This window comes from Canariomyces notabilis (genome assembly GCF_033297395.1).
Source record: "Canariomyces notabilis strain CBS 508.74 unplaced genomic scaffold N656scaffold_3, whole genome shotgun sequence".
NCBI lineage: Eukaryota > Fungi > Ascomycota > Sordariomycetes > Sordariales > Chaetomiaceae > Canariomyces > Canariomyces notabilis.
The window spans coordinates 1,259,059-1,271,097 of NW_027041825.1; the positions used below are offsets into that span (position 1 = coordinate 1,259,059).

The 12,039-nt window shown below is 56.2% G+C and overlaps 6 protein-coding genes across 6 annotated transcripts; 4 read left to right on the forward strand and 2 right to left on the reverse strand.

Moving 5' to 3' along the window:
* Positions 1-690: 690 nt before the first annotated feature.
* Positions 691-1,836, forward strand: N656DRAFT_795547 (mitochondrial resolvase Ydc2; the record flags this gene model as incomplete). Its single annotated transcript, XM_064817427.1, has 1 exon — positions 691-1,836. The coding sequence occupies one exon, from the start codon at positions 691-693 to the stop codon at positions 1,834-1,836; it is 1,146 nt and encodes a 381-aa protein (XP_064673428.1).
* Positions 1,837-1,879: 43 nt separating this feature from the next.
* Positions 1,880-3,854, reverse strand: N656DRAFT_404152 (ATP-dependent DNA helicase). The gene is made up of 3 exons (XM_064809543.1): positions 3,472-3,854; positions 3,291-3,409; positions 1,880-3,227 (listed from the first exon to the last, which is right to left on the reverse strand). The coding sequence occupies exons 1-3, from the start codon at positions 3,546-3,548 to the stop codon at positions 1,924-1,926; spliced, it is 1,500 nt and encodes a 499-aa protein (XP_064673429.1). The 5' UTR covers positions 3,549-3,854; the 3' UTR covers positions 1,880-1,923.
* A 688-nt stretch (positions 3,855-4,542) lies between these two features.
* Positions 4,543-5,138, forward strand: N656DRAFT_404143 (uncharacterized protein). Its single transcript, XM_064809542.1, has 2 exons — positions 4,543-4,992; positions 5,044-5,138. Exon 1 carries the CDS (start codon positions 4,638-4,640, stop codon positions 4,983-4,985), a length of 348 nt encoding a protein of 115 aa, XP_064673430.1. The 5' UTR covers positions 4,543-4,637; the 3' UTR covers positions 4,986-4,992; positions 5,044-5,138.
* Positions 5,139-5,258: 120 nt separating this feature from the next.
* On the forward strand, positions 5,259-8,192 carry N656DRAFT_703117 (uncharacterized protein; the record flags this gene model as incomplete). The annotated part of the gene is made up of 3 exons (XM_064811077.1): positions 5,259-5,596; positions 5,650-5,761; positions 5,820-8,192. The coding sequence occupies 3 exons, from the start codon at positions 5,259-5,261 to the stop codon at positions 8,190-8,192; spliced, it is 2,823 nt and encodes a 940-aa protein (XP_064673431.1).
* A 1,147-nt stretch (positions 8,193-9,339) lies between these two features.
* Positions 9,340-9,809, forward strand: N656DRAFT_702342 (uncharacterized protein; the record flags this gene model as incomplete). The annotated part of the gene is made up of 2 exons (XM_064811012.1): positions 9,340-9,703; positions 9,754-9,809. Coding segments are annotated over 2 exons (420 nt in total), but the record flags the coding sequence as incomplete, so codon positions are not given.
* A 154-nt stretch (positions 9,810-9,963) lies between these two features.
* On the reverse strand, positions 9,964-11,291 carry N656DRAFT_775843 (uncharacterized protein). Its single transcript, XM_064814514.1, has 2 exons — positions 10,873-11,291; positions 9,964-10,814 (listed from the first exon to the last, which is right to left on the reverse strand). The coding sequence occupies exons 1-2, from the start codon at positions 11,129-11,131 to the stop codon at positions 10,126-10,128; spliced, it is 948 nt and encodes a 315-aa protein (XP_064673433.1). The 5' UTR covers positions 11,132-11,291; the 3' UTR covers positions 9,964-10,125.
* Positions 11,292-12,039: the final 748 nt, after the last annotated feature.

The following is a 12,039-nucleotide window of genomic DNA, read 5'->3' on the forward strand; positions in this document are numbered from 1 at the left end:
CATGGAGGGGGTATCTGTCTGCGCTGAGGGAGGCGCAACCAGGCTGTCTCGCGGGGTAGGAGGGATTATGTACGTGTATCTGGTCCAATACGAGTGTTTGTGACAAATCCAGTGGGATGCAGCGAAGACTCTGGAGCTGATTACGCGATGGAGCGGGCTTACGAGAACCGCGTCCACTAGCTTTGCCGTATTTGGGCCCTAGTATTCCAAATTCCCTTTCAACAACTGGATGGATATTGCATGAAAGGAAGTGGGCGTTACCTTATGTGAGTTGCTCAGCTAAGCGCCTGAGGCACCTGAGTCGCAAACTGCGAGTTTTCGGGGACTTCGCCGGCCGAGGCCCCTCTGATGCCCCACCTCTCCGAGGACGGAGAAATCCGGCAGCGTCATTGCAGGGGTGAGTGACAAATCTCGTTGCCGCCGGCATCCGTCCGATCAATTCATGTTGCAGTTCTGGTGAGATTGTTTACTCACAATCTTTCTACCGGGAAACACAACCAATTCGGTCTACATCGCAATGCTGGCTGGGTAGACAGCAGTCAAGGTCAAATGTAAACTCGAATGGCATCGATAGACGAATAGACTACAATTGTCACACCCTAGGCATCCAAATTCAAGCAGGTCGGATCATCGGATGTAGCGCTCCTTACACACCACTCACCTTTTGACTCTCATCCCATCCAATCCAATATGCCCAAACCATCCTTAGTCCCCGGGTCCCTCGCAGACCTCCAAGCCCTCTGTGCCTCATGCGGTCTCCCCAAATCCGGAACCAAGCCCGTCCTCTCCCGGCGCCTGCGCCTCGCCGCACGCCAATTCCGCCCCGTGCCCTCAACAGCCCGGATCCTGAGCATCGACCTCGGCCTGAGGAACTTTGCCTTTAGCCTCCTCACCCCAGCCCATCCACCGTTACCATCACCACCACCATCCCAACAACAACCATCAGCAACAACCGCCCCTTGGATCCCCGTGCACCTCCACGCCTGGCACCGCCTGGACCTGACCTCCCCAGCTCTCTTCACCAGCATCACCACCAACACCACCACCAACATCCCCGCCGCCGCCGCCGCCACCTTGCAATCAGACGCAGCAGAAAATGCAGGGGAAGTGGCGGTTGAAAAAGACGCAGACGCAGACGCCTTCTCCCCAACCGCCATGGCCTCTCTAACCCTCCACCTAGTTCAAACCCACCTGCTCCCTCTCAACCCAACACACATCCTCATCGAGCGGCAGCGGTACCGCACGGGGGGCGGCGCGGCCGTGTACGAGTGGACGCTGCGCGTTAATACCCTCGAGGCCATGCTCCACGCCGTGTTTGCCGCGCTTGGCGGGGAAGGGAGAGTGTACCCCGTCGTGCCCAAGGCCGTGACAGGGTTTTTGTTCCCCCCTCCGAGTCTTGGTGATGCTACTGCTGCTGCTGCTGCGCCGGACGGCGTTGTTCAGGGCGAGGGAAGTGAAAGCGAGGGTGTGATGGGGATGGGGATGGGAAAGGGGAGGAAAAGTGCGGCGGCGTCGTACCGGTTGTTGAAAAGTGGTAAGGTGGAGTTGTTGGCTCGGTGGTTGGCGGCGGTTGAAGGGGATGGGGATGGGAATGGGGAAGGGTTGGTCATTCCCCAGACGGAGCAGGCGAGGGAGATGGCAAGGGCCTTTTTGGGGGAGTTGAGGCAGGAGGAGGCACGGCGGGAGAAGAAGGGTGAAAAGGTGAAGAGGACAGCGGTTGGCAAGTTGGATGACTTGAGTGATTCCGTGCTGCAGGGGATGGTGTGGCTGCAGTGGCAGAGGAATTTGGAAGACATGATCAAAACTAGGCCGGAGCTGCTTGGGGAGGAGCGATAGGGCTGTGCTGTACGAGAGGAGGATCTGAGGTGAAATGACGGCTATGATGATTATGAAGTGGGTATCATTGGGTACTCTAAACAAAGCCTAATCGCTCCAGTATCCATCATACGCTCCCTCCTCTCGCTGCGTGCTAACCCACTCCTCGCTCGCCAAACCCCTCATCATCCTCCTCTTCAAGCCCGGCGCGTCCTTGTGCCAATCGCAAGCGTAATCGCACTCGGGCACCTGCACTTCGCCAAAGTACTTGCAAATCGCCGCGTGCCTACAGCTATCTGTATCCTCGCAGTAGGCCACCAGCCGGTTCAGACTTTGCATCCTTGCTTGCTTGTTCGCATCGACGCTCCCATCTCTTACCCACGCGCCGTCCCTCATCAGCATGTTGCAGACGCGGTCCCTATCCTCTCGCGCGTAGTACAAGAAGCAATAACTCGCATTCCCGTCGCGTCCAGCCCGGCCTGCCTCCTGATAGTAGCCCTCAAAGCTCTTCGGCAGCCGCCAGTGGACCACGAAGCGCACATTCTCTTTGTCAATGCCCATCCCGAATGCAGTGGTAGCAACGATAATGTCGTACCCCGGTTCGTTGGCTATCCAGCGCGCCAGCGTCTCCTCTTTGACCTCCTTGGGCAGCTTGGCATGGAACGGCCGCGCGCCGATCTCGTCTGTACGGAGCGCCGCCGCAAGCGACTCGCACTCGTCGCGCGAGAGGGTATAGATGATACCCGGCACGTTTTCGACGCGCTCACCGGCGGAATCCAGCTCCGGCTTTCGATCCGGTGCCCCTCTGCGCGCATACACTCCTTTCAACCACGAGACAAAATCGTCGTAACGGTCATTGGCTTCGTCACTCGTGAAGCGCACTTCGAGGTGCAGATTGGGGCGGTGAGCCGTCATGGTGAAATTCTTCAGCCTTTCGGGCGTCTTGTCCAGGCCGAGGGTGGCGAGGATATCCCGCCGGACTTGCCCGTTGGCCGTTGCCGTGAGACACATCATGGGCACATCCGGGAAGGTCTCGCGGAACCAGGAGAGGCGCTTGAAATCCTTGCGGAAATCGTGGCCCCATTCCGAGATGCAGTGCGCTTCATCGACAACGATGCGGGCCAGTTCCTTTTGCTCGTGGACCAACCGCAGGCGCTTCCGGAAGTGGTCGCCCGAGCAAAGCTCCGGAGTTACGTAGAGGAGGCGTGTGAGTGGATGGCCTGTGGAGAGGTCCTGGTAGATGTAGTCCCGTTCGGCCATGGGCGTATTGCTGTTGAGAGTGCGGGCGTCTACGTTTGCTGCGCGGAGGGCTTCAACTTGGTTCATCTGCACCATGTGAGCATTGCCCAAGGGCCCGTAACCAAGCCGGCAGCTTACCATAAGACTCAACAGGGGAGATATGACAATCGTGACTTGATCATCATGTTAGTTCATATCGTTTGCTCTTGATCAGCCTGAGGGTATGGCAGACGTACTCCCTCGGTCTATCACGGCGGGAAGTTGGAAGCACAGGCTCTTGCCAAACGAGGTGGCTGCCTGAACGAAGACATCATTGCCATCAAGGGCGGCGAGAATGATCTCTCGCTGAAACGGTCTACAACTGGGTTAACATTGCTGCTTCCAGATGCCGGATTGTGATTCAAAATTGAATCGTACCTAAATGCTTGCTTGTTGAACTGGCGTCGGAGGGTAAAATCAATATCCTGGACAGAGTCGCTCCTCGCGAGGGGCATGGCTGTATGTTCTCCAAGATTCACAGCATGAATCGACCCTCATAGTGCTACAAGGCATCGAACTCATGATTTATAACGGTCGCATTTCGTGGTCTTTTTGACCATGGACTGGCGAGACTGAGTATCGCGTCGCTTGAAAGTCCAGGTTTGTTGAATTTCATGTTGTTCAACGTGCAAAGAGTCTTGGGTTTGACACTGTGCTTCTAGTTCAATCTAAGTTCTCAGGCCTTCGGCGTATGTGCGCCCGGCGCTGATGGATTAGTGACGCGCTCAAAATCCAGCTTTGCATGGACGTCGATGCAATCAACACTGCAGTGCATTAGCCTGGAGCACCCGACAGCGAGGATCGAGACTATGGAGTTATATACGGCACCAAAGCTTGCAAGTGCCTCTGCTCGCAGCTTGAAACCTGATGATCTGATTGCTCCGTAAGGGTTAGGGTATAACTAATGTCAAACACTATCAATTCCAACACTGGAGCTGAAATCCGAATTTCTCCAAGTCTGCCATACGGTAGTTACCTATATCGTACCACAGCCGATAAAGGGGCTCTCTCCAAACGTCAAGCTGACTGCAATGCCAGGAGAACCTTTGCAGCCGAGGGTTTCACAGCATGTTGATTATTGTCCGTATTCAGCAGATATATATTGACCCATCCTCGGCTCGGTTACGCTGCCCGGCGTATCCGCGCATTCCGCGGAGAGCAAGCTACGGATTCATTTACCAAGACTGCGCAGCCCAACGAGTGGGCAGGCAGTGCAGGAGAAGACTGACTGGGAGAGAAAGGCCAGTCAGCCGGTGCCCAGACTCATTCCTTATCCATAGCAAGGCCTTCGCGGCCAATGTTTGGTTTCATCTGTCAACTCTGATGTTTTGTGGTCGTCTGTTTCTTCTGTAGCATCGCCATTGCAGCCAATCAGTGCAGCCGCCAGCGACCGTTACTGGAGCGTTCACCTGCTCTTGTGGTCTCGTGGTGACGTCGTCGTCCGTAGACTCTGTCCCTTGCAGCTTTTCGTGTACCATAATCCCCGCCGAGAAGCGTGTTTCGTGCCTGCCCAGGACTGCCTTGGGAGCTTACATGCACCCCTAATGCAACGACTCAGGAAATCGCGAGCGGGAAAAGCGGGGTGCCTTCCGGGCAGCCTGAGCCGACCGACTGCTTCATGCCTCGCCCCGGCAGGTTCCAGTGGTTTTTGGTGGGCGGGCCGACCCCTGTCGGTTTGCGACGTGCACCCCCAGCAGTGCCTCTACATTGACCCCTATCTTGGGGGCTCTTGCAGGTTGCAACCTGACATGGGCCAGAGACGGGAACGCAGCAGTTCGCACAGAGCCAGCTCAATTTTGATCCCTAGGCTCGCTGCTTGCAATTCTATCATCAAAACCCTTTCGACTGCTACCGCGACCGGACGCCGACGAGGAACGCGCTGTCGGACGTGAGCCTCAGGTTGGCCGACTCTTTGCACTTCACCGCCTGAGATACTCGCTAACATCCCAGTCCCAACCGCAAAGAGGTTGGTCTCGCCATGAGCCCGTCTAACCGGCTGTCACCGACTCGCCCGCCAACCTGAGAAAATATCTGTCCATCCGGTTGCACGAGACATTCAAACGGCGCTGTCGAGACGCGAATCTGTGCGCTTCTCCAGCTGTGCCTTCGCACCGCCTTGCTGAGCAGCGAGAGAGGATTCAATTGATATGGTGATGATGGCTTCGATGGACTTCCCTCGCGGCCTGCCCGACAATCCGGCACAGGCCCGTCGGGCTGTATTCGCGAATCCGCCCCCTCCACCTCCGGTACCCAGCCTTCGAAATGTGCCGTCGAACTCGAACCTTTCGGCGTCCCAGCCTGTCTCCCCCAGCCAAGTGCTCGCCATGGCAAAAAAGGCGATGCGTGCTGCCAGGGAGAACGAAAACAAGGCGGCGGAGGCCAGCGGTGTCAGCAACACGCTGGAGACGAACCTTGGCTATGGCCTCACTATCGACCTGAGCAGGAAGAAGATTCGCGAGCTACCCGAGGAGATTGTGGACGTAATAAAGGACGAATTGGAGCGGTATGGCTCGTTGCCTGTGCTTTCTTAGTCCTCTGCTAACCCTGCTGCATCAGCCTTGCACTGTCGCACAATTACCTCGAGACGTTTCCCGCGCGGTTCTCGGAATGCACATCACTGCGCTATCTCAATGTGAGGCAGAACAAAATCAAGGAATTTCCCGTCGCGGTAAGCCTCGCACTTGGTGCCATCCGAAGTTCACGGCAGCTGACTTGGCGGGTTTTAGCTCTGCGATCTCAAATCGCTCGAAATTCTTGACCTAAGGCGAAACATGTTGCAGGTTTTACCGCCAGAAATCGTCAAGTTATCGTCGCTCAAAGTGTTGTCCGTGGCAGAAAACCAAATCACTCACCTGCCGCTATATCTTGCCGATATGCCGTCTCTCTCTGTGATCAAGTTAGAGGGGAATCCTCTCAAGTTCCCACCCATAGAGGTACTGCAGGTGCCGGGTGGGGGGGAAGGCGAGCTGACGGAGGTGGCTGCGGTCATAAAGAAGTTTTTGAAGCAAGAAGCGACCAGTGCCTTGGATTCGCCTAGTGAAGGCGCATCTGAGGGCGCCGAGACACCCCGGCCGACCATCAAGCGAGTGTTTAGTGGCCGATTCCCGATTAAAGTGAACGGCAGCGATGTTTCGGACCTCCGATCTCCAGCCCTACCGCGCCCTCCGCCGATCCCGACTCGGTCGCACTTCCGTGGCTTATCGCAGCAAAACGGGGCCCAGCGCAGGCCAGGAGTCATGCCCTTGACCATTGGCAACCCAAACGAGCGCCTCCGCAGCAATTCAGAGACCATAGTCCAGACCTCAAGCCGAGAACGGTCAGAAAGTCGATCCCGACGTATGGGCATGGTCTCCAGGAAGCCTTCGGAACTTAGTACGCTAGAAGAAATTGAAGGAAACAACCGGCTCAGCCATTACCGGGGCCTCAGCCATGGTTCGGCAATGCAAGGAAGCGCTGCAGCCGCACAGAATAAGAGCCCGAGTTCGGGCAGCCCGGCCGATCCCGCCTTGCAACGGCCTGTGTATATCCGCAGGCTCTCGGTTCTGCCGGAGCGGCGCCGCGAATCCAAGGTTGTAGATCCGGTTCTGGAGGCTGCCAAGGGCATTCTCTATTCCATCTTCCAGATTCACCCCATGATCCAGATGTTGATTGGCTTGGCCAATGACGGCACGACCCGCCGATCAAATCTAGAGATTGTCTTTTACAACACCAATGCCCACGTTGAGCAATTGGAACTCGAGATACAGAAGCACGACCAGACTGCAGAGGACGGGGACGGGCGGCGGGAGAATGAGAACGTCCAGAGAGCCTGTCTGACCCTCATCAACGCCTACACTCACGTGTGCTCGCTCCTGATGACCAATGTCGACCAGTTCCTGGACAATGGTGATCCGCGGTATATACGGACACTGCTGACGCAGCTCTACAACAGCGTCATGGAGCTGCGCGCAACATGCTTACAGGGCACACTCGAGGATGGCCAACGTTCCCTTCCCATTCCGGCCCGGCCGGACCCGGGGGACACGCTCCGCCCTCACTCGCGTGAGAACTCGGTCACTCCGACAATCGAGCGGGCCGCTGCAAATGGCAAGCCTCGCAACAGTCCTTTCGTCTACAATCCGAGCAACTTGCGAGTCGCTACCGATGTCTCGGTGCCCGAGATGAACGGATCAATTCGGACAGCGACAGTAAGTGCCGTCACGCCGCGATCTGGCGAGTCCTTCGCCTCTACCAGCACCTCGGGTGCCCGGAATCTGTCTGCCGATTTCACTGAAGAGGACCGCGCTTTTGAGCGGATATTCCTCTCCCTGCAAAAGACAACGGACCTGGTGATGCGCATTCTGCCTCCGATGAACACGCAGTTCATGTCCTCGATGCGGAGCGCGATCGGGGTGCGCTCACCCGAGCATGTGGTGCAGGCTTGGAGAGCACTCGTTGCCAAGTGCAACACGGCAATCCAGCAAACGGAGGCGCTCAAGGCCAAACTGTCAACAATCAAATTAAAAGAGCCCGGCATCCGGACGCGGCAGTCGTTCTGGCGCATGTGCAGCAGCTTCATGGATTCGTGGTACGAACTCGTTAAGAAGATCAAGTCGTTGCAGAACGACATACAGCTTCCTATCGACATCAAAGCCAGATTACGGCCCATCCAGCAGAGTATGAAGGAGACGTGCGACCTCATGATGTCTTCGCCGTGGGCCTACTTTGCGCGCCAATCGGGACCTGAACAGATCGCCAGCCCCTACAGCGCGCAGTCTAGCACTCCGCTGCCCATGACCCCGCAGAGCGCGGCCCTTGGTCCAGCCGTCCAAGCCACCGTCCCATCGACACCTCAGAGCGCATCGTTTGCCTCGATGTTTGGCGGAGGCCCGTATGAGCGGACCGATACGCTGTTGGCCATGGGAGGCTTGGGCATGTCCCGGACAGGCACGATGAACTCGAGCTCAACCGCGAGTTTGACCACGGCGAGTCTGAACTCGATGGGGAGTACGGATGGCATCTTGACGCCATCTTCTGCACTCAGTCCGGGACCAGGAGGGGGCCCGTTGGGGCCATTGCCGTTTCGGTTGAACACTGGCAATAAAGTGGGCGGATTCTAGAGGAGGCTATCTCATAGAAGGGCTGTACTATCATTGTTCTGGGCGGAGCATCTGGCTGGGGAGACCGGTCATGGGATAAAGCGGCGTTGGAGTTCACGGCTGATCTTTGGCTGGGTGCGGATCTCTCGAATGTGTGATGGGCAGGGTTACTTAGGGCACGGTAAGACGGTTGTTTGAGACGAAATAGCTGCTGCAAGGATACCTTGGTTGTGTACTGTTCGAGATATTGTGGAGGTACATACTCGTCGAGGCGGTCTTGGTGGAAGTGATTTATTTCGAAGCGAATAAATCGGGCATAGCGTTGAACTTATGGTTGATTTGAATTGTAAACATGTTGGCCGGGCAGCGCCATTGAAGAGAGGAGAGATTCTGGTCACATGCTTGATCTGGGGTTGCTCCGGGTGTTGCTACTCACCGAGATCCCCGCATCACCATCACATTGGACGTCTCCTCATCGCAGCTACATCAACCGTCAACTGCGGTACTTCAAACTCATAGCGGCGACAGAATTTAATCGGCGAGGTGTTAGGCATATGCGCATTTGACAAGCGACCATCTTTACATTCACTTCTCAGAGATTAATCAGGTATTGAGCTCACTGAACATGGCTTCATCGGCATCAGCTCCGATGTTTCTGAGCGCCGCGTCTATAAGCCGGGCGCAACCCGCTGCGCCCGCCGTCAGCAGCACCCATGCAACGGCAACATCTGCTTCTGTCGTCAGCTGCAGCGGCAGCGGCAGTAGCAGCAGTCATGCGAGAAAACCCAGCAGCATCTTCAGTTCCATCCTCCCCAGTCTGCGATCCAGAGCAGGAACTGAAGCGACATCGTGGCCGGAGGGAGCAGCAGGACTGACCTCCCCGTCTGTCGCCTCTTCCACCGCCTCAACAGCAACGGCCACGGCCACGGCAACGGCAACATCGTCAATAGCTACTGGAACGGCAACAGCTACAACGGCCACCCTCGTCAACCCCTCCCCAGCCCAGTCCGCCGCCGCCTCAACCTCCTCCCAACCGCATCCTCAATTTCAATCGCAACCGCAAGCGCAAGCGTATCAACTCCATCATCAGAATCAACACCGCCCACCTTCTTTCCAATCCCATCCTGGCCCACCACCACCACCAGCACCCCGCTCCACCTCTTCATGGCAACCCTCCCCTCATACCACCCAGCAGCACACCCAACGCAACGAAGCAGAAATCGAACAAGCCCGCACAGCAGTGCTAGCATCCATGTCAAACCTGGTAGACCGGGAACTGACAGGGCGCGCAGCACTGTTGCACGCCAACAACGCAGCAATTGAGCGGCAGGAGCGGGATGTGGCGCGGGCGGTTGACGGACTGCGAAGGGAAAATGATCGGCTGGCGCGTGTCGCCGAGACACATGCGAGGAAGATCAAGGAGATTGGGAATGTCCAGAACTGGGCCGAGATGCTGGAGAGGGAGTTTGTTATTTTGGAGGAGACTTTGAGGTTGGTTAATGGGAACAAAGGGGAGGGGGATGGGAGGGATAGTTATGAAGGGAGTGATGGGTATGAGGGGAGTGATTGGACGGGAGAGGAGGAGGAGGAGGAGGAGGAGGAGGAGGAGGAGGAGGAGGAGGAGGAGGAAAGGGGTGAGGGAGGTGATGTGGTTATGAGAGATGATGATGGTGGTGGTGGTGGTGAGGGACCTAGATGGCGCCATTGCCAGAGTCGCCTTCTCGCCGTGAAGTACACCAGGAGGTGTAGAAAAGAGCATGCTTGGGATGTCACGATTTATGAGTAACGACTGGTCATGAGGTAAAGTCAACGCTCGATTCGGAAAGCTTGCATAGTTATACAGCCTGCTTAAAGGCATAACAAACACGGGCAGGACCTCGACCAACCTACGGAGAGCGCACCGGCGCTTCTCCTTCTCATTACACGCTGCCCAAGCATCACAGAGCAACCAAACTCAAATAAGGCCCGGCAGCATCGTGTACCGCTTCTTCTTGTACCGGTCGCCAAACTCCTTGCGCAACGCCTTCTCCTTGCCCCGCGACCAGCTACGCATGTACAGAATGCCCGTGCAAATGAAAGCCACCACGGCCCAGCTGCGGCTGATCAGGATGACGCCGACCCAAGCGAGCACCTCGAACATGTAGTTGGGGCTGGTGACGAGGCTGCTGCCAATGCAGTTAGGGATGCCCTTCTCCGTGCCGCCGGGCTTCCGCAGAGTCGCGAGGTGCTGGTGGACGATCCAGTTGCACGTCTCGCCAATCGCAAACATGGCCAGTCCCACGTAGTCGAGAAGCCCGAGCTCGTCACGGTCTGATAGGCTGCCCGGGGCATAGATGTCCAGAGCGCAGATCAGGCCGGACATGAGCCAGTAGAAAGCCGAGTTGCGGAAGATGTTCCAGGCGGGCATGGTGTTGGCCGAGAACCTGTGGACAAAGATGGTCTCATACTCCCGCTTCAGGAAGTGGACGAAGAACAGCACAAGCAGCAGCCATTGCACCTGCCGGATGGGCGTCTCGGCCTCGTTCTTGTAGACGAAGGGCGGGATGCGGTAGATGTACGGACGGACCAGGGGCACGACGGCGTGGAAGAGAAGGGGGCCAAAGTACTCGATGACGTAGACAGTGCGCCAGGCCATTTGGGGACCTATGTGTCTTAGTGTTAGGACCGATTCAGGGTGCTAGAGACGGCTTGGACGACCTACCCAAGTCCTTGACGACGAGCTCGCCGGCCGAGATGACCTCGGTCTCGTCGCGGATCAGTGCCTTGCGGTTCTTCAGAGTCGACCTAGCCGAGGGGCCGTAGAGACCGACACGGTTGAAGTCGCTGAAGCCGATCTGGCGGGCAATCGCAATCTTGGCATCCTCAACGGTAGCATCGTGGGGGAGCTCGATCGAAGCCGGCAGGTTCTTGATGGGCTGCTTGGGAGATCGGTTGCTGAGCTTGAGCTTGAGGGACGCCATTGTCGTACCTGAACTGCACCGGCCGGATACCTAAGATGGAGAGTGGTGATTCCGTATAAAGAGATTGGTGAATGCCGGCCCAGTCCAGCTTTGAAACTCCCCAACAGATGACAGTGTTGAGTTGCTCTGTCGGTCTGTCCTACCTATAAATTTGTTTTTGGATGCGGGTCCGCATGTGTATTGTACATTTTAGTGTAACGTTAGCAGAATCGCAGCGACAGTTGGACCCACTCCGGTTCTGTTTGGAGTCTTTGGACTTGGAGACGGTGCCATGAGATTAGAACGGGTGCTCCAGCTCAGATGAATCCCATTTCTCTAAGGAACAGGAATGTTATGTGGACATCGACTATAGTGTCATACCAATACCAAATGCATAGCAAGGCAAGAAGACTGCGGCATGCTGAGGTAGTACATACCTCTATGTAGGGATTGTACTGTACTGTACTTGTATGTACCTGTACAAAGGGCAAAGGCACTCTTTAACTGAATTTTACAAAGTTCAACCCGCTATGGCGGCCATATATAACATGAAGAGAGAGACAAATCTCTGAGATAATGGATTTATCGCACTTCCATAACTCTCACATCCTCACGCCTCTGGTATCTAGCAAAGCAATGACTTTCAAAGCTGCAGAGGTACATATTGTAATTTACATACATGAATACAAGTGGGCCTTCCGCTCACATGCCGCTTCTCTCCCCGCCAAGCCTCACCGCCCAAGCCCTGCACAGGTGAATTGTGAAATGCGACCAGTCACCAGGGAGGCAAGAGCGAGTGGCAGAAAAGTGGGGCGATAGTCAACCCGACGACTTTTTTTATCAAGCCGCATCAGTATCACCACCAGCCGCCGCATTTTGATGTTGACCAGTTGGGCAGTTAAAGAGAGCACAGCTGCCCCCTTCTGCTC

Excerpts from the sequence above, each read along its gene's own strand:
- N656DRAFT_775843 (XM_064814514.1), bottom strand. The coding sequence starts at position 11,131 with ATGGCGTCCCTCAAGCTCAAGCTCAGCAACCGATCTCCCAAGCAGCCC. Across the intron at positions 10,815-10,872 it reads GCTCGTCGTCAAGGACTTGG|GTCCCCAAATGGCCTGGCGC; the intron begins GTAGGTCGTCCA and ends TAAGACACATAG.
- N656DRAFT_404152 (XM_064809543.1), bottom strand. The coding sequence starts at position 3,548 with ATGCCCCTCGCGAGGAGCGACTCTGTCCAGGATATTGATTTTACCCTC. Across the intron at positions 3,410-3,471 it reads TTCAACAAGCAAGCATTTAG|ACCGTTTCAGCGAGAGATCA; the intron begins GTACGATTCAAT and ends ACCCAGTTGTAG. Across the intron at positions 3,228-3,290 it reads CGCCGTGATAGACCGAGGGA|TCACGATTGTCATATCTCCC; the intron begins GTACGTCTGCCA and ends ATGATGATCAAG.
- N656DRAFT_404143 (XM_064809542.1), top strand. The coding sequence starts at position 4,638 with ATGCAACGACTCAGGAAATCGCGAGCGGGAAAAGCGGGGTGCCTTCCG.